Raw genomic sequence first — 23,078 nt, 5'->3', positions numbered from 1 at the left:
CCTGCTCATTCCAAATCCTCGTGCGCGCAAGAGAACAGAACTGGGGAGACAGAGAGGAAGAGCAAGAACTCGAGAAAACCAGAGAGGAGCAAAAGCAATGGGGAGGAACCGCCCTGGCCTCTGGAAGGAGGAAAATGGAAACGCGAATCCGCGCCCCTCGATTCCGCGATTCTGTTACATGATTACCGTGCAATCGAATCACGCAATTATCGCTGCGGACGTTATGGGAGGCAATCAGGCTAATTCGAATATCCTTTCCTTCAATTCCCAGGCGTTGCAAAAAGGAAGGGGCGGAGCGGCCGGACGAGCCGACACCGCGCCACGTCTCGGACCGGACCGGCCGACGCACGCGTGTGTTGCGGTCTTCCTACTGTTTCAACTACAACAGAGTGTCTCTTCTACCTCTTTATTTAAGTTGAGATTCTCCACTTTAATTCTCCAAGGTGGTATTATTGTCTCCAGGGTTTACGTTACCGCGGTTATCGCCACGGTAACCGCGGTAACTGCGACCTCCGCGGAGGCACGGCTTCGGTAAGCAGCGGTAACCGAGTTTAAATTTGAGGAGAATTTAAAAAATTTGAGGAAATTTAATAAAAAAATATATGTTGTATATGTTGATATATAGTGTAGTTTTGTCAAAGAAATTAATGAAAAAATGTATTCTCGGCGTAATTAAAAATCATAAACGAGTATTTCAGGAAACAAAAACAAAAAATAACCTATTGCAAGTAATATTTCATAGGAAGATGGTTAAAAATATTTTGTGTTGAGTCATTATTATTTACACTAGACACTAGGGTACATAATGTTGAAATACAAATATACGACGATGGATATATGGAAAATATGTATAGAGAAAAATTATACGTGCATCTTAGTACACATAATAGTTTTATTCATAATAATGGATAGTAGGTATAGTTGTGACGCAACAATCAAAATGAAGTTATTGGTGTGAATTATTTGGTGAAGGGTGATATGACGGTGTAGGTTTGTATATTGCAATATCAAGAATTTAGAAAATGTCATGTGAAACTTTTCTTGTTTTCCTTATAACATGTCCTATTTTTCCTATGTTATAAATATAGTCACAAAATATTTTCCTATCTTTCATGTATTTTTTTAGATTTTTTAAAGTTTTTTTTGCATTTGACATCACACCCGCGGTCTCCTCGCTCTAACCGCGGTTTCCTCGTGATAACCGCAGTTTCGGCTAAAAAACCGCGCGGTAACCGCCATTCTCATGTGCTGTTCCAGCAAGTAGTTACTGTGGTAACCGCGGCAAACCGCGCGGTAAACCGCAAAAACCGCGTGAGTTTAAATTCAAATTTTTTGGATTCAAATTCATCACTGTTTTTGCGGCTTTTGCGATTACCATGTCCGCGGGAGCGCGGTACCGCGGTTTTGGCGGCTTGCGCAGTAAGGGGAACCCTGATTGTCTCTACCACTCATTGTGGGCTAGTGGAATTTTAATTAACCTTAATTAGGTCTAGCCCATTTGATTAATAATCCCACCAAATTTCATAGCCCACAGGAAAAGTTCTCAAGACTTAACTTATTTATTATACCAGTGTTTCGGTGAAGACTGTTAAGTTGAACTTTCACCTAGGTAAAGAGCTACATCAGACCACAACTAAACAATGGACTATGCCTTGAATTGTCAGTCTTGTGCGGTCAGATTTCACTCAGAACCTTTACTGATACTCCAGGCCCTTTCATGAGTATCTAGAGATTACCCAAATCTCATAGACTGTGACTAGCAGTCGAACTGATATAGGTGTGTTCCTTCTAATATGTTCTGTAGGTCAACATCTCTGCTTTGAGAAAAGCCACTCGGATCACATTAAGGCATAAGCCATCGTACCATACAGAGTAGGAGAGAAATACACTAGGGAAATGAGTCCTTTTTAAGGGTCTCTTCTCTCAGTTATACAATGGGATCTCCGATCACAATGGATAGGTTTTCACTATTGCGCAATTTTAAGTGGGTCTCAAGCCTATTTCCCTCGATGCATTGTCTATCACATTACGTGATAGTCCCTTGGTAAACTGATTTGCCAGGTTTTTAGCTGTCTGAACATAGTCCAGTGCTATCACTCTGGAGTTTTTCTGTTTCCTGACAGACTTGAGTCTTCTCTTTACATGTCTAGATGACTTCATGTTGTCCTTTAAACTGTTCACCTTAATAATCACGGTTTGATTATCACAGTTCATCAGAATTGCTGGTACCAGTTTTTCAACCACCGGCAAGTCCATCAGGAGTTCACGAAGCCACTCGGCCTCAACTGTGGCAGTATCTAGTGCTGTGAGTTCTGCTTCCATTGTTGACCTCGTTAAGATGGTCTGCTTGCAAGACTTTCAGGAAACAGCGCCACCTCCAAGTGTGAACACATATCCACTTGTGGCCATTATCTCATCAGTATCAGATATCCAGTTAGAATCACTATACCCTTTTCATACTTTTGGGTACCCAGTATAGTGAATGCCAAAACTCATTGTCCCTTTTAGATAGCGCATAACTCTTTTTAGAGCCCGCCAGTGATCATCTCCTGGATTTGAAACAAATCGACTCGGTTTGCCAATAGCAAATGAGATGTCAGGCCTTGTTGAACTAGCTAAGTACATCAATAAGCCAATGATTTGGGAGTATCTTAACTGATCCCTTACTATCCTTTGGTTTTTCCTTAATAGCACGCTAGGATCATAAGGAGTAGGAGCTGACTTGCAGTCACTAAACCCAAAGCGACTCATGATCTTGTCCACATAGTGAGATTGCACAAGTGTAATCCCACTCTCATCTCCTCTCAGTAGCTTAGTGTTAAGAATAACATCAATAACATCAGCCACTCACAAGTCCTTTATTTCAAAGTTTTTGGACAGAAAGTTCTTAACCTCCCCAATTACATTGAGGCTAGTTCCAAAGATCAATATGTCATCGACAGATAGACACAAGATTACTCCTCCTCCCCCACCATAGCGATAGTACACACATTTGTTAGCTTCATTCATAACAATGTCAACAGCTTCATTCATAACAAAGTCAACAGATGTGAGTGTTGTGTCAAACTTCTCATGCCATTGCTTAGGTGCTTGCTTGAGACCATACAAGGATTTCAACAATTTACACACCATTCCCTCCTGACCTTCTAGTACATAGCCATCTGGTTGATTCGTATAGATCTCCTCCTCTAGCTCTCCGTTTAGGAAAGCTGTCTTAACATCCATCTGATGGACGAAAAGACCATGAAAGGCTACCAGAGCTAACAGTACCCTAATTGTGGTCAAGCGAGCAACTGATGAGTAAGTATCAAAGAAGTCCTCGTCTTCCTTCTGGGTATAACCCTTGGCTACAAGCCTTGCCTTGTACTTTTCAATTGTACTATCAGGCCTAAGCTTTTTCTTGAAAACCCATTTGCATCCAACAGGCTTGCACTCATATGGACGCTCAACGACTTCCCAAGTACCATTAGAGATAATAGAATCCATCTCACTACGTACTGCTTCCTTCCAATAGTCAGCATCAGAAGATGAATATGCCTCTTCTATGGTTCTTGGAGTGTCATCTATGAGATATACAATGTAGTCATCTCCAAAAGATTTTACAATCCTTTGTCTCTTACTCTTTCGAGTATCTACAATGTTATTCTCCTCGAGATTTTCCTCAACAATTTGATCATCGTGTTCTATCGATTCAAAGAGCTCACGGGATGTAACAGGTTCTTGAGTAGAAGTGCTAGGTGTAGCCTTCATGGGAAATTCATTCTCCAAAAATATAGCATCTTTGGACTCAAAAATTGTACCTACAGGCATGTCTGGTACACCAGAGTTTACTATTAAGAATCTATAATCAACGCTGTGGATAACATAACCAAGTAACACACAGTCAACGGTTTTTGGTCCAAGTTTTCGCTTTTTGACAATAGGTACATTCACCCTTGCCAAACAACCCCATGTGCGTAGGTAGGAGATATTTAACTTCTTCTTTTCCCATTCCTCGAATGGTGTTACTTGCTTATGCTTCATTGGAATTTTATTCAGGACATGACAAGCAGTTAAAATTGTCTCACAAGCAGTCAAAATTGTCTCACCCCACCATTCCTTAGATAGTCCCGCGATATCTAATATGGCATTCACCATCTCAGTTAGAGTGCGGTTCTTTCTTTCGGCTACCTCGTTCGACTGGGGTGAATAGGGAGACGTTCTCTCATGAATAATTCCAAGCTCTTCGCAAAAGGATGTAAACTCATTAGAAAAATATTCTCCACCTCTGTCAGACCTCAACCGTTTGATTTTCCTCTCTAGCTGGTTTTCTACCTCAGCCTTATAAATCTTAAAGTAATGCAGTGCTTCATCTTTTGATTTTAACAAATACACATAGCAAAATCTACTGCAATCATCTATCAGTGTCATGAAGTATTTCTTTCCACCTTTAGTCAACACACTGTTCATTTCACACAAATCTGAATGAACAAGTTCTAGAGGTGCCAAATTCCTCGCCTCTGCTGCCTTGTGAGGCTTGCGAGGTTATTTCGACTGAACACAAGTATGGCACTTAGAACCTTTGGCTAAAGTGAATTTTGGAATTAAACTCATGTTGGCTAAGCGCATCATACAACTGAAATTCACATGACAGAGTCGCGAATGCCACATATTGGACTCATCATTCTCACAAATATGGTTCACAACTTTATTATTACACATATCATCCAAAGAAAAGCGGAATAAGCCTCCGCTGTCATAGCCTTTACCAATAAAAGTTCCATACATTGAAACAACACATTTCTTGGACTCAAACACAACTCTAAAACCATCTCTACACAATAGAGAGCTACTAACTAGATTCTTCTTTATTGAAGGGACATGCTGCACGTTCTTGAGTTGCACGGTCTTTCCCGAAGTAAACTTCAGATCGATCGTATCAACACCATGAACAACCACAAGTAACCCGTTTCCCATCAACAAGGAGGAACCTCTCCCGACCTGATAAGAAGAAAATAGGGAAATGTCAGCACATACATGAATATTAGCACCAGTATCAATCCACCAATTAGGTAAATGAAAAACAGAAAAAACAGCAGGTAAAAGATTACCATATCCCGATGTTCCTCCGCCCTCACTAATGACCATGTTGGCAGCCTTCTTGTCCTTATGATCAGGACAGTTCTTGGCCCAACGCCCAAGTTTACCGCACATAAAGCAGTCACCCTTGGCATTTTCCTTGCCTTTCTTCTTAAAGGCGGTAATGGCATTTGGTTTGACGTCAGGCTTGACTTTCTTCTTGTTGTTGTGGGATGCATGAGGGTTCTTCTTCTGCATCAAATTGGCGCTAGAACCTCCCTCTACCTTTTTGCCTTTGCTGTCTTTTGCCCTTGCCTTCTCCTCAACACACCCAAAGAGCCAATGAGATCAGTAACACTGAACTCCTGTCTCTTGTGTTTTAGAGAAGTAGCAAAATTTGACCAAGAGGGTGGTAGTTTGGCAATAATGCCACCAGCCACAAACTTGTCAGGCAACTCACAACGGTTGTTCTCAAGTTCCTTTGCCAGCATCTGAATCTCATGAGCCTGTTTCACTACAGAACGGTCATCGATCATTTTGTAGTCATAGAACTGCTCCATGACATATAGCTCGCTGCCAGCATCGGAAACTCTGAACTTGGCCTCAAGTGCATCCCACATCTCCTTCCTTGAAGGCATGTGCATATACACGTCCACTATGTTGTCGGCCAGCACACTGATCAATGCCCCACGAAACAGGCAATCCGCCGACTCAAATTTGGCCTCCTCCTCAGGTGTGAGAAGCCTTTCGGTCGGTTTGTCCCGTGAGACAAAGAAACATTGCATGACAGTCAACCACAGTAGCGCACGTGCTTTCCATCTCTTATAATTTGAACCATCAAATGCATGCGGTTTCAGAGTAGCAGTAAAACCAACTACCGAAAAGGAGCTATAAGGTTTTTGGATTGTTGGAAATATGGTCACATTTAGACATATTTTAATCCAAAATAATAAGACAATAGGCACGACAAACATTAGGGAATAATGTAATGATTATGAACATAACATCTAACAACATGCTTAATATATGATAAGCACAAGCATCCATTTGATCATGATATAGCAATGAAACCATTGCTATCAGGCATTCTACAACAGTAAATAGAACGGAGAAGAATGCGGTATACCGTGAAAATGGCCCTCCGCTGGTGTTTGAGGCAGTACTACCTCCGTTAGTGTTGTTGTTCCCATTGACGTTGACGTTTCCGTCGTTGTTGCGCACGCCGTCGCTGTCACCGTGCGCACCAGCACCACCACCATTGCCGCCGCCATTGGAAGACATGATGCAGCGAGCAGTCGTGCAAACGCACTCCTCGAAAACCTTAGCACCCGCCTCCCTGTGTAGGTACTCTGGTGAGAGGGGTTTCCGAGGCCTGCTCGTTCTGAACCCTCGTGCGCGCAAGAGAACAGAACCGGGGAGACACAGAGGCAGCGCAAGAACTCGAGAAAACCAGAGAGGAGCAAAAGCAATGGAGAGGAACCGTCGTGGCCTCGGGAAGAAGAAGGAGGAATATGGAAACCCGAATCTGCGCCCCCCGATTCCACGCCCCCCGATTGTGCGATTCCCGCGCAATTATCACTGCGGATGTTACAGGAGGCAATCACGGGGATTCAAATATTCTTTCCTTCAATTCCCAGCCGTTGCAAAAAGGAAGGGGTGGCGGGCGTAGCTGGACGAGCCGAGCCGAGCCTCGCCACACCACGGACCGAACCGGCCGGCCGGCGCCCGCACGCGCGCGCGTGTGGCGGTCTTCCTACCGTTTCAACCAGTCAACAGAGAGTCTCTTCTACCTCTCTATTTAAGTTGAGGTTCTCCACTTTAATTCTGCAAGGTGGTATTATTGTCTCTACCATTCATCGTGGGCCAGTGGAATTTTAATTAACCTTAATTAGGCATAGCCCATTTGATTAACAACTGCCAACCCTATGTGGTGAAGTGTTGGAGATTGGAGATAACATTGAGATTGTGTTTGTTTGTTGGTTATGTAACCGACACGAAAAACATGGCAGTAGATTATTATTTGATTAATTAATTATTAGGTATAAAAACTAGAAAAATGGATTGATATGATTTTTAAGACAACTTTTATATAATTTCTTTTTTGCAAAAAATGTACCGTTTAACAGTTTGGGAAGCGTGCACGTAGAAAACGAGATAATATAGGTTGGGAAGATGGTGCTGCCAAACGTGGGCTGACAATGAAGAAAAACAATGTTGCCTAAAGACAAGCTCTCCTAACCTGGCTTGTGCTAGTAGACATTTTAAACCTCATGAACAAGCTATGTATCACAACTATTCCAATCAATTTTGTACCAAGAAGAGCAATTGGAATCATAAATTTACAATGTGCATGCTCTATCCATTTTAGAAATAAAGAATTAGGAATTAGTTCTTGCTTGCTTAGCTTCTTGGCTCAAGCATTGTCCTTGTTGTCTCATAGGTACCTAGTCGTATGCACTTGGTTGCCGTTTCCTTGCCAGCAGGCTAAAAATAAAGTTTTTTTTGTGACTGAGGGAGTACTCTTTTTCTCCCCCAGCAAAAATTAATGATATTAATAAGTCTACAACCAATTGCAAACAGGTCTTGGCCTCTACTTATTTTCATATGTCAGATTATAGGTTGTAGTTCGTATGTGTTTATCTATGGTGGATTGACAGCGAAGTAATGACTGAGGTTCTGGACTTGAGAAAGAGTTATGTACCGGTGGTTGAGGTGAGATATGTCATGAGCCATACCTGGCCACACTGGGTCCTCCACCACTGATTTGGTGGCTCATTGTCCTCTTGGTCCCCTCCTCCTAGTATCCCAGCGCCAAGTTGGTATTGCCACCTGCCTCCTCTACCTCCCCACACCATTCGCCTCCTTGGCTTCCTCACCATCCTCCTCCTGCTCTTTGACAACCCCACCATGTGTCAATCATGCCTCCTCTTCGACCAGCCCCATCATCGATCATGGATCGATGGTGCTACACAACAGCCTCCGAGCCACAGCCAATCAGCCATGACTGCAGCCCACCGAAGGAGAGCCAGAAGGTGTTTGCAACAAGTCTTGGTAGCAGGTGGTGGATGCCTGGCCGCTAGATCTTTTGTCACCCCAATGACTGTCGTAACGACACATTGGCCAATGATTTTGCAAATGTCACCCACCAACAGTCTCCTGCACTACAGAGACCAGTGATGGGTGAAGGGGAACCATGAGGTGTAGATCTAGAGAGGTTGCCGTCGCCTCCACCTTGTCTAGATTTTATGTGTCTGTTTTGATGTTTGGACAATTTATGTGATTTTTTTCATCACCAAATTTTTGGAAGATTTCTATGATTTGTGCTTTTGTAGATTTGTTGACAATTTCAGCCATTGCCGAGGCTGAATGGTTTGTCTACAATATTGTTCACAGCCGACCGGTCCTGTGTTCTTGATGACCAAAATTATAGAGGGGAAAATCCTAATCTAGTTTACCATAATATCGACGTAGAGCTACAGCATGGTGGTTGAAGGCTAGATTTAGTCAGGCTCCTCTAATGTCGGCTATATGAGATAAGATGTGGGGCTTGTGTTAGCTTGCCCTGAGTTGAGATCATTTGTCCCTCTTCTCTTGCGAGGTCCTGTATTTATAGCCTCGGGAGTCCGATTGTTCTATATAACTAGGGACATAAGATGGATACGATCCGAGTAGTCCTAATCACACCTAAGTAAAAATACTCATGGTCTACACAACAAAAATAAAACAAAATACACTAATAAAACCACACAAACATGGGCTACAATGGACATAAATGGTTTCCTTGCATTTTTAGAAAATTAGAGATTTGAACGGGTCAATTTAGAGTTCAAGTGATCAAGATATAGTCATTCGAAGTTTATATGTTATTTAAATGGATAGTTCCAATTTTCTTGCATTATTTTTCTATTATAAAATTCATTTATCTGCAACCCTAACTTCGAAAAATGAAAGACCTTATTCGATGGAGCTAGATCGATCACCTCGACGCCGCTCCACCCGTCGACTCTGGCGCATCCTAGGAGCAAGCCATGGAGCTAGATCAGACGGCCTAGGTCCTCTGGATCGCAATCAACACCCTCTTCCAAGTGAGCAAGGAACCGTGTGCGATATTCCTTCATCACGAGTTCCACTCCATGACTCAAGGCAATCTGTCCATCTCTGCCTACTGCCAACGCACGAAGACAGTGCCTGATGCTCTCTATGACGTCAGCCACCCTGTCACGGAGTCTTAGTTGATCCTCAACCTCCTACGTGGCGTCAACTCTCACTTCTCTAGCACGGTGGACACAATTGAAGCGCCCCTATGCTCCCATCCTTTACCTCAACTAGGAACACTCTCATCCTCATGGAACTCCATCTAGCCAATGAGGCAAAAGTCCAGACAAAGACCGCCCTCGTCATGGGAAGCAACACTGCCTCCTCATGTTCTTCAGAGGTCTTGTCCCTCTGCCAGTACCGGTGGCCACGCACACAAAAGTGGTAGCAGTGGAAACAAGAAGAAGAATGGTGGCAGCAACAACAACCACAACGATGACAGCAATGGCAACGACGCCAATTTCCCTGGCGGACAAAATACCAGCAACGCCTTCTCCTTCGCCGCACCACGTCCCCCAGTTGGACCAAGGGCCTAGGGTTGGGAACGGGGTGGGTCAGGCCTAGGTTGGTCGAGAACGACCCTAACCCTGGTTGACCCCCATCCTCGACCGGGGCCTTGCGGATAGACGGTGCATGACGTGGAGGCGGAGGCGTGCAAGGAGGCTGCCGACAAAGTGGTGGCAGTGCTGAGGGCGAGTGAGAGGCGGGCCACGGCGCCAAGCGCACAAGGGCAATCATTGCATCGGAGTTTTTGAAAGTGGAGAATTGATGAATTGGAAGTAGATACATTGAAAGACAATTGCATTGGGATTTGATAATGTTGACGGTATTCTAGTCTTTTTGTTTTGTATTGGTATGTGTGAAAAATAATGTTATTTTGGGATAGGGGGAGTATATACATATGCTAGTCGATTAAGTACCTAGTCGATTAGATGCCGACTTGAACAATCTGTTGTTGGAGAATTCGATCGAAGGAAAGTCTGATACGAATAAATACTAAAATGATAGCATGACTATGAGAAGCCTAAATTTGTCCTTAGTGCTAACCAACCGTTACCAAGATAGCATACGTGTGTGCGTGGGAGGGTTGTTTTGTGGAGCGAGTGTATGTTTGATTTGAAGCTAAAATTTGTCATACCAAAATATTGTCACAATGAATAATAATTTGGCCATTATTTGGTTTGTGGTCAATATTTATCTATAACTTGCATATGTTACCGAAATATTAGTATTGACAAAAACTTGACTTTGTTTTACCATTACTAACATTTTGGCATAGTAGCAATCCAAACAAGCCCTGAGTTCATTATGATATTTATACGTGGATGGATTAACCCATACTACACTACTGTCACACTTGGAGTTTCATCCTAAGCCTAAAATCGTAAAAAGAAATTCGTAAATAACAATTGGCTTAATTAATTCAGGAAGAATCCCTCTAAAAGAACCTAATTTAATTAAATCGAAGCTCGCAAATCGACTAACTGGATTTAAATTCAAATTGCAGAAGTATAAAATTTGGCAAACAAATTAATTTAAAACTCGGCAAAAGTGAGATTTTCCTTTTTCCCTCCTTTTTCCTTTCTTTTTCCCTTCCTTCTCAAATTGGGCCGAAGTCCAATTTTCCTCCCTTTCTTTTCTTTTACTTTTTTTTCTTTTTCTTTTTCCTCTCCTCCTTCCCGGGCCGGCCCAGCCGAGCCGGCCCACCACCTCTTCCTCCAGGCTAGCCCAGCCGAGCCGACCGGCCTCCTCCCGCGCGCGCTCCTCCCTTCGCCTGGGCCGCCGCTCGGCCCAGCTCGCCGCGTCGAGTCCGAGTCCGCGCCGCCGCCGCAACCGCCGCCGCGAGACCGCGTCGCGCCCGACTCGGTCTCCAACCTCCGCCCCGCCCTAGCCGGCGCCGCCACCCTTTAAATCCCGAGCCGCCGCGCGCCGTCGCCCACTTTCCGCCTCCGCCCGAGTCGCCGCCGCGCTGTCGTCGTTCGCCGCCGCCGGTTGATCTCGCCGCCAGCCGCCAGTCGTCGTCGTCCAGCCGCGTCATCGCCTCCGCCTCGGCGTCGCCAACCCTTCCCCGGCACCCGTCGCCGCCGGTGGACGCCTCGCGCCCTTCGCCGCTCCTCCGACCTCTCCACCGCAGCGCCTCGCCGCCTCGCCGTCATTCGCCGATCTCGTCACCGCGCGTCTGCGTCATCACCTCCGCCTCGCCCTCGCCGACGCGCCGTCGTCTCTGTCGCCGCCGGTGAGCGTTTCCCCTCTCCCTCTCCCGTTCCCTCCATCATCGCCGCCGAGCTCTCCCCCGCACCGTCGCCGTCGAACTCCGCCGGTCGCCGGCAGCCCCTGCCAGACCGTCGCCCAACTCCGCCGTCGTCACGCTGTCCTCGCGCCACCCGCGCCTTCCCGCATGGCCGCTTTCCGCGCCCGCCCGCTGTCGCCGTGCCGTCGTCGCCGTGCGCCGCACTCGGTCGCGCGCCACGCGCTGTCGCCGGACGCCGTCGTCACCGTTGCGCCATCGCCGTCGCGCCATCGTCGCTGTCGTCGCCGTCGCCATGCGCCGCCGCCGCCGCGCCGCCCGCAGCTCCCGTCGCCGGCCACGCTCTCCGCTCCCCTCCTCTCTGTTCTAGTGTCACCGACCGACGGGGCCCACTCGTCAGTCGCGACCGCGCCCTCCCTTCCTCTCTCTCCTCCCCGGGCCCGTGTGTCAGTCTCTCCCTCCCCCTCTCCCTCACCGACAGGTGGTCCCCACCTGTCAGTCGTCAGCCTCCTCTCTCCTCGCTGACGTCAGCAGCCCCATTAATTGCGCAATAATTGATTTAGGACTTTTCTGTTTAGCTAAAAAACCCAGAAAACTTCTAAAATTCATAAGTAATTCATCTAGTCTCCGTTTAGGTCCATTCAAATTTCATTACATTCATAAAATTGTCAAGAATCCATTAAAAATAGTTTCTTTTGCTGTTTCAGTAGAGTTTATGCCTGTTTTATTTATTTTTGTGCTTTGTCGCTTAGATTCGGACCCCGCCGAAGAGCCGGTTTACTTCAAGATCGTCGCCGAAATTCCCAGGGGCCAGAGCAAGGCAAGTGACACTCATCTTTGATCATATTGAACCCATTATTGCAAATTCCCCACTTTATTTATTCAAATATGCATTGTTTTAATTAAAGTATTTACTGTATTTATTTTCTTCGGATAAACCTTATTATTATGCCGTTGTTTATCCGACCTTATTCATTGATGGACCAGGGGTAACTTGATTAGAGTTAGGCTTAGGTTAATGCTTAGCCGTGCTTAGAACAAGTAGCTCATGGGATCACATTAAATCATGCGTAGTTCTAAACAGCTGAGATATTGATTCATTACCCGGTTCGGGTTAATGTCAACTAAAATATTGGTAATGGTGGGCTGTGGGTGCATGGTTTTGCGAGTCGCACCCATGGCAATTAAGGACCGGTTCACGGGAAACCCTGGAAGTAATTAAGTGCTAACCACATGCTGAAATGGGTAAGGTGGGATTTGAAGCATGACTTCGAACTATTTGACGTACCGTGGCAAGGGTGGGCGTGATGGAGTATGGACGGGCAATCGTGGTGTAACGAAATCCTCTGCTGCTTCCGGATCTACCAAGGCACAAGAGGGGACTGCCCGACTTGGTGTAAAGGAGGGGGTGAAACCTGAAGTGTGGTGCGATTAAATAGGGAGGGTTATGTGAGGGGTCCTATCACGGTCTCCTTTCTAGTATACCATGGTGGTATGTCGGCGCACGTTCAAGTGTAGTGGAGTCGTTTCTTGTGGGTACAGTAGTACACCTCTGATCAGAGTATAAACTATTCGAATAGCCGTGCCCACGGTTACGGGCGAGCTCCCAGCTTCACTGTGATTAGTGAACCCTTAATAACTTGAGTAAATTGGTTTCCACTCGGGACTACTGCAACGTGGTGTAACGTTGAGTAGTGGTTGGGCCTGTTGCAACGTGGTGTAACGTTGGACAGTGTTGTGGTATTTGACAATTGTTATTTACTTGTTCTTTACTGTATTCAATTACCTTTACTCTTTGCAAATCTCTGTTATTTGGTTAACTGCTGCTCTATTGCAACTAACCCTAGCCTGTCCTTGTTAATCCCTATGCATCATTTATCTCCCCTTTTCCGTGTTACTTGTTGAGTACGGTGGTTTGTACTCAGCCTTGCTTAACTTTCCCAATCCAGAGCTTGAAGTTGAGTCCGATGGAGGTGCCTCTCAGGAGTGAGCTGTTCCGTCGTCGAAGCTTTGCCTGTGGACTGGAGCCGTACCCGCTGGAGCTAGTCTACCTTTTTCTTTCCGCTGCATTTCCGCTAGAATAAGTGTAATTTTCAGTTGTTTCTAAGAACGATGGTTATATAATCAACATTGTCTTTTTGTGTACCCTGGCTGGTCCTGGACAGGGATTTAATACACAATTAAGTTCAGAAATTCGTGTGAGGAATTTCTAGGCGTGACAACTACCACATAAATTCTTATCGCTAATAGGTCACAAAGCCTATGAATGGTGAATGAAGACCTCTTACCGATGGGATCATATTAATGGCTAGTGGTTTCAAACCGTTGCGTATGACCTTGATGTCCTATTTGTAACGATTTGTACCTGTTTGACCAATTTGTTCTTTGGGTTGGTATCTCTAGATTTAGTGTAGAGAGAGAGAGGAGGAAAAAATTCAATTTATTTATTTTTATGTACATAATTTATAAATTTATTGAGACCAAATTTCTTGTATAGTTTCTTCAAATATAGGTGTGTATTTGCTTTGTTTATGAATTTTTTTCGGTGTAGTAATTATTTTCGTTTATAACATTGGTATGATTTTGCTGATCTTCGCGTGCGGTGCCAGCGTGTCAGATTCAGATGTGCAGGGGAAAGTTGGACCCACTCTCCGCTCCCGCGCTAGTCCGGCTGAAGTGGCCAACATGTGGCCATGTGGCCATGTCCTTTCCATTTCAGAATGCCTGTCAAATCTTCGACCAAATCATGCTTAGAGACCGTTTAGATTCAGGGACCATGAACTTTTTTCTAGTAGTTTCTAGAACATTTTTATAGTCCCTCATGTTTGGAAAGAGGGAGTAAAAGTGTCTTCCTACAGGATACAAGTACTATAGTACCCGTGAGATACTACCTCCTCCAACTTCCACCGATCGGATCTACTACCACCTGTGGAGTAGGGAGAAGAGGGGATGGGCGGGCGGGCGGACAGCACCGGCACGTATCGGGCAGGGACGGTGCCGGCCAGCAGGCAGGTGGACGGCGCCGGCTAGCAGGGACGGCGCACATCGGGTGAGGGCAGAGCCGGTGGGCGGGCAAGCAGGACGATGCCGGCAGGCTGGGACAGGCGGGCGGGAGCGTCGGGTGGGTGTCGGCAGAGGAGAGGCAACGTGTGGAAAGAGAGAAAAAGTCCCTAAGTCTCTCCTAAGGGACTACTGATTTTTGAGGGAGTGACTTTTTACTTAGAAGTCCCAGGGACTTTTTTTTTTTAATCCAAACAGAGTCTTACTAAAAGGTATTAGTAATTTGGAACGATGTGAATTATAATAGTCTTGGAAACCATGCAGACGTGTGCAAAATCCAAAATGTTTGTTGTTTAGAGTTCCATCTGATCTATACCAGTCGTTTTCCATGCTCTGCAGTCTGCATGTGTTAATTTTGAATTTGCTTCCAACACAAAGCTCAATGAAAGCTGAAAACAGTAACCACATCGATTTGTTCTGGGTCCTATACCTGTTTAAGAGACAACCTAACAGTGTGATATAACCTGGCAGGAAATGCTGGTGGTATGTTGTGTGTGTAGTATGGCAGCTAGCAAGAACAACAATTCAACAGAATATAATGGCAAAATGAAAACAAAACAATGTACATATTAGTCATTGCACTGGAAGAACGTTTCTTGCAGCCTATGAAATTAAGGAGCCCTACAGCTACTGGACATTCTTTTCTAAAGCTTCACAATGTGCGTAATCAATTGATGAAGCAGAAATGCAAAGTTGTGCACTGTAATTAAGCTAACATAGCAAGCCGATCTATCCTTTGATCATAGACCAATGGCGACAGCGTAACCTGGCAGACAGACATACCTCAAGTTGCTGAGGCCTCCTTGAGCTTGCCATCGTCCCCACTTGCACTGCCATTGCCGTTTTGAATGAGCTTCTCCTCCGAAGGTAGATTTTTCATGATTTTTCTAGTTGGTCCTGAAGCGTTCCACAAGTACCACACGCGTGATTTTGGAGGTGGCACAGCTCCTGCCAAAGGAGCAACCAATCCCGGCTTCCCTTCATCTATGACACTGTCAACTATGCCATAATCCTTGGCTTCCCAAGGGCTCATGAAATAGTCGAACTTCGTGTCCTCATCAATCTACAAGAAATGGCAAGCAGTAGATCAGTACGATGTTTTTTGACTCAAGCGATACATCGTATTACAAGTTCTCAAGCCATATGACAAGCTCTCAAGGAGTTACCTGCTCTTCAGGCTTCCCAGTGATTCTTGACAATATTTTATTGATCTTTATCTTCTCGTACATCATCTCTCGTATCTGTAATCCCATCTCTGTGACCTGCCAAATGACATAAATTAACATATCTTAACAGGTGAAAATTGAAACCCAAAAATACAATTAGAAGATACCACGTCATGTGATAAATACTGGCCGTTAGATTGATAAAGAGACAAAATAGCGAACAATGAATCGAGAAAGTTAGACCCACAAGGCTTCCAGAAGAGAGAGAACAGGTAAAATGAAAAAAAAAAGAGCTCAGCCACAGCTGCTCCCATCCACATCTCCCCAGTCCTCACTAGCCATGTTCACCTCCCACACTGCTACGGGTGCCAACACTCGGATTGGGGATTTGGAGAAGGCACTGGTAAGAATGACGATGAAAATGCAGCGACAGGATGGCAGTGAATAAGCCGAAGGTGGCAAAGTGGATGAGGAGGTTCAGGTGCATGAGATGGCACCAGCTGGATCCACTCAGCTATTCGCACCGGCATCACCAGAATGGATTGTAGAGAAACGATCTGCCCCAGACCCTGCAGCTGGTGCCTGCTCTCCATTTGCTGCCTATACCGTCAGCGGGGAAGACCATCAGAGGACACGCTGCCTATATCACCCATGGTCCGCCAAGAGTCTCTTTCCTTACAGCCACGTTGAGTGCTGCAGTAGATGAAAGAGCCGACACCTACGAGAGGGAGGTGAAACTGGAAAGATAGAAGGTGCTTTGTGCTTGCGACAATAGAACCGAAGATGACTGACCACCTCCATAACAAATAATAAATGTTTCCTAGAGTATCACTGTGCTGGTCCATTTAGTATTCAAGGTACTATACGAACTAGATATTTCCTCTGTTTCACAAGGTAAGATTTTTTACTATTGTCTAAATTCATATGAATATGATGAATCTAGACACATATACAAACTATATATATTGATTAATGGATGAATCTGCGCAATGCTAGAAAGTCTTATAATATCAAATGGAGGAGTATTTATTTAGAAACTCTTAGGAATTTTTTGTTTTAACAACTGACCAATTATACAACTTAGTACAACATGAGCAACTGCCGGTGGTGGAGTTGATTTGGGCCTAACCACATGACAAAAATGAAAATTTTAAAAAATAAAAATAAAAAGAATAATAATATCTATCTGATAGATATGTGTACCACAAGTCAGCAAAGATATTCGGTTAAGCAAAGTAATGGGACGTTTGTCTATACACACATGTTCTTAAAAAAGCATTAACTCATAACCTCTCTTCATGTTAAATATCAAAATACTTAAATCCAGATCTATGCAAGAAGTAACCATGCATCACTAAAAAGAAATGTATAGTTAATAATTCATTGTTGCACAAAGGTTCGGTCTAAAGAGCAAAAAAGAGGAATTGTACATCCAGTAATTGATATATGATATTTCTCGGTTGTAGTGTCAAAGTAACCCAGTAAACATATCCATCAGTGTGCATTATAGATTTAAATTGGCACTTTTAAGTTTTATAGCGAACACACCAGTTCTATTCTTAGATGGGTACGATAATATAAGTAAACATGCCAAACAAAATGTACATCAAATGGCTCAAAATGAATGCCAATCAAAATTTTATAAGTCCCCATGTTTATTTGAAATTATAAAGTAAAATTTTACTAGATTCTCACATTTATTTTACTACAAAATTATGACACATGTTTACTTAACTTGAAATTAATACAACACACACATAGTAAATTTGCTTTGACACAAGAATATAAGCTTTACAATACAAGTCCAACATAATCACGGTTGCTTATTTGTTGTTACAAACTTACGATAGTGCTGTATATTTCATATCAATAAATGACACATTAAAAATATTAACAAAGAAGCAAGTGATGGTCACACAAAGGGATGTCAAATTATTTGTTGTCACAACAATATTGTATTAGTATAAATCAGGATAACATTATTAATATTATACCTGCACTTCCTGCCAAGTACGTTCTACAAATACATATTTATGTGTTGGTTCTTATTGCAAATTTAAGCTGATTTACAAATAATAAGTAAACACATTCAACAGAAATGGGGCTTATAGCCGGGCCAATGTGTGACTGTATAAACTAGTTATACTGAAAAAAGGATGATCTATTTGTGAACGTAGTGTTGCATATTATGGTAGCAGTCTAGAAGATATATTGCCATATTGCACAAAGATCAGAACTTAAGCCAAGTGAGAATTATTCCTTAGAAAATGCAATATTGACCATGATCATCCAATAGTCTTAATATGAAATAAGATGGCAGTTGTAGTTTTTTTTTTCAGGAATGTTAGGTTGAAGCCAGAGTTCCTCACCACAATTAATTAGGCAATTCTGACCAAGTTTGACTGGTAAAATCTATACCTTCCCACCCGCACCCCCTGAAGGTTGATGAATCATAATTCTCGCATTAGGCATGCAAAATCTCTTCCCCTTCGTCCCAGCAGCCAGCAAAAATGCACCCATGGAAGCGGCCAGTCCAAAGCAGACAGTTGATATATCAGCCTTGCAAAATTTCATGGCATCATAAACTCCCATTCCTGTATATTGATTTCAACCATGTATTATTGCAGCATATGATACCAAAATGGTAACAATAAGAGAAAACTAAATATTTCTCTGGTGATTGGCATGAAGTGACCAAGACCTAAAAACACAATAGATTCAGGAACATGAAACAAATTCAGTTTACGCGGTTGGACTTAGAAAAACACCAGTATAAAAGGGACCCTAAAAGATTGAGGGGCTTAGAAAAGCTTAAGTACAAAGGAAACAAAGATGATTGAGCTGACGAGGTTTTGATGAACTTGGGTGAAGAAGATCGGATACAAGATGTGTTTACTTTCATATTTCAGTAAATGTTCTAGATGTTTTGAGATGCTCTGCAATTTATTCCCATGTTTGCAGTAATTGGTGACAACTGATAAGATTGAGTTCATATCAGAATTAAATGTGTCTTAAGATGAAAAAAAAAACAATGTAACTTCAGGTGCAATCCTCTTGTATTTGACGAACATGCAAACCACCTTTTATGTATGTATGAATTTGATAGATGCGTCAGCAAAAACTATGAAACATAAAAGTTAACGAGGGAAAAATGAGTTCTTATCAAATTCCTATTGTTGGAGCACACATTTCCTTAATATGCAAAACATTGTGTTGCACCTAATTGGCTTGAATAGTTATGAAGTTGATGCCATTGTTGCATAGCATAAAAATTCCCCGTTTATTGTGGCCAGATTAGATATGAGCATATTCAAACACCAAAAAAAGATTAAAGGAGACAGAGAAAAAGAAATCAAAATTATGCAGATGATATCAATTAAATCCTGGAAAATCAAAATATGATTCCTCTGTTTTACCTTATATGTGAGTATTTTGTGATGGTTTTCATTATAAAAGAGCTGTTCAATGAAAAAAAAAAGTGAGTACAGTTATTTTCAATTCTGCTGTGATTTTAAAGTTCTCACTTGAATTGATTTCATTAACTAATGCTTGACTGTTGACTCGTTTCCATCATCTAAATGCACAATGGTATGACGTATGTTCTGAAACCCAAAAAAAGAAAAAGCACTGAGGACATGCAATGTTCATATTGTTTCACGTTGCACCTTGTTTAGCAAGTAATCTCACATAGACTAGGGTATGCAAAAAAAAAGAAGTTATTTGCCCTTGGGTCTACCATGAAATCAATGAAAATATCTTCAAATTTGACAAAACATAAAGGAAATCTCAATACCTCATGAAGCATATTCAAAATTCATACTCTCATGACACTCATGTTTCGCAAGGTTTCAGTGAAATTTTGGACTCCCTGATGCGAAGTGAAAATTATTTCAACATATCCTACTGCAAAGACTATGCGCAAAACATGGTGCAAAGTGAAACAAAACGCATTTTACCTTGTGTAAACTGCAATTTACTCTAAGTAATATAATGAACTCATCAGCAGATATGTAGACCATAGACATCTGTAACTGTAATGTGTAATCCTTACTTGGGTAAATTCTGGCATGACTACATAGCCAATTGCCCCATGACCCAATCATATAGGAGGCCATTTTATTATATATAAGAAAATATGCCATTGGAAATTCATTGATTCTTAAACCGATATTACCCCATATGCCAATCCTTACAAAAAAACAAAATCTTACCCTTTTATCTACTTGCTACTATTGTAATTCTTTTATTAGGAATGTAAGGGGATATCCTCAATGATCCAGAACTTTTCAATGGCATGAATTCTTGTATGGCATGCATCAGATTTAATCTCAAGTTACATTACAATAACCCTAAAATGAAGTTCGCCAATTCCTTTCTATCAAAACAAATAGCCCAAGGCATAAGTTCTTACAATAAGATGTTGAGAACACACACCTGCTGTTATGGAACCTCCAGGTGAGTTAATAAACAATTTGATGTCCTTGGTTTGATCCTCAGCATCCAGCAGCAAGAGTTGGCTGATGATAAGATCAGCACTCATATCATCCACCTAGTCAGCACAAGGCATTGAAGCAATTGATACATAACCATGTAGTCACTTATGGAATAATAAGAATGCTGTTATCCACACATAACAGTAGCATGAAATTCGTTCAGAAAACAGTAGCATGAACATAAAGCATAGTGCTTGATCAGTGAGCAAATCATTAATAAACTGTCAGACTGTAATGTTGATATAACATGACATAGCAAGAATGTGTTAGTTCAAACAGACAAAGTCTTTCCAGAGGTCACTTCTGCTAATTATTCCTACCAAAGAAAATATCCCCCATGCAATCATCAATCTGCAATAAATAACTACTATCTCTATCCCAGAATATAAGGAGTTTTAGAGCTGGGCACGGGCATTACGAAAGTTGGTGGAATTAAGGCTGCGATCGAACAGAGTCCAGAATTTTCCTCGGCTTTTGTGTGCATGCTTCCCGAACTGCTAAATAGTGTATTTTTTGCAAAAGGTTTCAATAGGAAAGTTGCTTTAAAAAATCATATTAATCCGTTTTTCAAGTTTGAAATAACTAATACTTAATACTTAATCATGCACTAGTGACTTGTCTCTTTTGTTGTGCCGAAGACAATCTCCATCCTCTAGTGATGTCGAAGAACGCAGCCTAAATGGGGAAGGTTGTGATTGGTTGAGAAGATATAGTAGGTGAGAACCTTAATGGTCAAAGTTTATGACTGGTTGACGAGAGAATGTAGGCATAGATGTTGTCATATATTGGGACAAATTTTAAATGCGAGAAGTTATTATATTTTGGGACGGAGTATATTGATGTCGTAAGTCAAGTGAAAAAGCGAAAGAAAGTAAAACAGCATATGACTCAAGAAGGGCTTGAATCTTGAGCCTAGTTATTTCAAGCAGGTAATCCACCACAAAAGGTACAAAATAACCAAGGTAACATCTAATCCATCAAAAATACCACTTATGTGATTCCATCAACAAACACCAGTCAAAATCCATCAACAAATAACAGTCATGTGAATGCATTTCTCACTTTCTCAGCATGAAATATTCACAAGGTTGGCAAAATGAAAAAGAAACTATATCCCATTTGCTGATCTTATGCACATTCTGAGCTAGAAAAAGGTAATAAGAAAAAAAAATCAATCAAGATGAGACCAAGAAGAATAATTTGGACAACATAACATTGCATAATGTAAACTAGCAGGCTATCATAGTATGCCATACGAAATCTTGGATGCCCATTGATTGCTCCTAAAATGGTTATAGTTCTATGCATACTACTTTAGAAATGATACACTAATTTAAGACACCATAAGTTAACATAACTCGATACACTTTTGCTATGTGCATATAAGAAGGCATAATCCTCAAGGAAAACAAAGACTTTATAGCCTTATCTAGATTTATATAAGTGCTAATGAATTTAGACATATATACAAACAATATACGTTGATCAATGAATAAATCTCGACGAAGCTAGAAAATCTTACGATATAGAACATCCCGAGTATGTGCCAATGGCCATACCAAAAGAACATATTGGACTATATTCTGCTTGAAATAATCGAAATGCAAATATTTATTATTCTTCCTTTAATCAAATACCTTTAATATTCTTAAACTGGTGCACTTCGTCTCTTTTTTTAAAAAAAAAAGTGGCGAGGAAATTACACATCTCAACTTGTTGAAACCATAAAATTCACCCTGAAATATTTTTGTATCAATAATTTAACAAGAACTGCTAGAAGGGTGAAAACATGCAGACAATGAGATTTGGGGGCAGAAGAGGAAGCCCCCCCCCCCCCCCCCTCAAGAACTGCTAGAAGGGTGAAAACTAACAGACCGGAGATCCCAGGAAGACGATGCGCTGCCGAAGGAGCATGTTGGTGGTGTCCAGCTCCTCGAGGCGCGGCTTCCTTGCGGCAGGCCGTGCCGCCGACGGCCCGGGCAGCTCCCACCGGGAGGAGAGCGTCCGCTGGGCCGCCGCCACCGATGCGCGGACGGTAGCTCTTGGCGCCGCCTTCCAGCAGCACGAGTTGGGAGCGAGGAAAAGGGACGGCGGAGAGGAGGAGGAGGGTGAGCAGGGAGAAGCGGAGATGGTCGCCATGGCTGCCGCGGCCTCCATTTCTTGGCTCGCGGCGGCTTCTGCTGCTGCTCGGGCTCGGAGTGTGTTATCCTGCGCACAAGGGTGGGGCACGACCAGGGTTCGGTTACTGCAGTATCCGGTTACCGACGATAGCATCTCTACAAGTTTTTATTAAATTTAAAAAATTTAATAATATTTGTAAAGTTTAACCAAGTTTAAAAATTTTGATAATATTTGTAAAAAATGAAAAAAAATTCTACGAATAAATTGTATTTGTAAAGCAGTTTGGTGTTAAAATTTTCTAAGAAAAACAATTCTACGATCAAATTATAAACCAAAACTAACTAAATAGATTGAGAAATGAATAAATGTTTAAGGATACTTATATCATAATTTTTTTCATAATACTTACTTCCAATTTTTAAAACTTTTAAACATTTTAAGAAACCAACGGCGTGCATGGCATGTTCTCACCGATACTTATGACCCTCTTTATATATCTCTATTCGTGTCATAGATAATATTTGGTTATATCATTTATCATTCTATCTTAGACACTATAATATTTGCATAATAGACACTATAAACCTTCTATTAGTTATATAGTATTATGTTACGTACATAAAATTTAAATTTCAAAAAATTCAATTGTTGTATATGTATTGGTCAATTGGACATTGTTATTTATAAATATTAGAATATCAATTTGCAAACATCATGCCGAATTTTTCTATTTACTAACTAATATTTCCTAGATGTAATATCATAGTGTTTGTTTCTTACTGGAATTTTTTGTTAGCATTTTTCTTTAACCGGAATTAATTATGGTAATTTGGTTAT

The 23,078-nt window shown here is 42.2% G+C and overlaps 1 protein-coding gene across 1 annotated transcript; it reads right to left on the bottom strand.

The window, feature by feature from the left end:
- Positions 1-15,008: 15,008 nt before the first annotated feature.
- Positions 15,009-22,343, bottom strand: LOC102712669 (ATP-dependent Clp protease proteolytic subunit 3, chloroplastic). Its single transcript, XM_006644151.3, has 5 exons — positions 21,996-22,343; positions 20,062-20,176; positions 18,046-18,221; positions 15,628-15,723; positions 15,009-15,524 (listed from the first exon to the last, which is right to left on the bottom strand). The coding sequence occupies exons 1-5, from the start codon at positions 22,275-22,277 to the stop codon at positions 15,246-15,248; spliced, it is 948 nt and encodes a 315-aa protein (XP_006644214.1). The 5' UTR covers positions 22,278-22,343; the 3' UTR covers positions 15,009-15,245.
- Positions 22,344-23,078: the final 735 nt, after the last annotated feature.

This window comes from Oryza brachyantha, chromosome 1, assembly GCF_000231095.2.
Source record: "Oryza brachyantha chromosome 1, ObraRS2, whole genome shotgun sequence".
Classification (NCBI taxonomy): Eukaryota; Viridiplantae; Streptophyta; class Magnoliopsida; order Poales; family Poaceae; genus Oryza; species Oryza brachyantha.
This window is presented reverse-complemented; position numbering and strand designations above follow the sequence as displayed.

Excerpts from the sequence above, each read along its gene's own strand:
- LOC102712669 (XM_006644151.3), bottom strand. The coding sequence starts at position 22,277 with ATGGAGGCCGCGGCAGCCATGGCGACCATCTCCGCTTCTCCCTGCTCA. Across the intron at positions 18,222-20,061 it reads TGGAGGTTCCATAACAGCAG|GAATGGGAGTTTATGATGCC; the intron begins GTGTGTGTTCTC and ends ATCAATATACAG. Across the intron at positions 15,724-18,045 it reads CAGGGGGTGCGGGTGGGAAG|GTCACAGAGATGGGATTACA; the intron begins GTATAGATTTTA and ends GTCATTTGGCAG.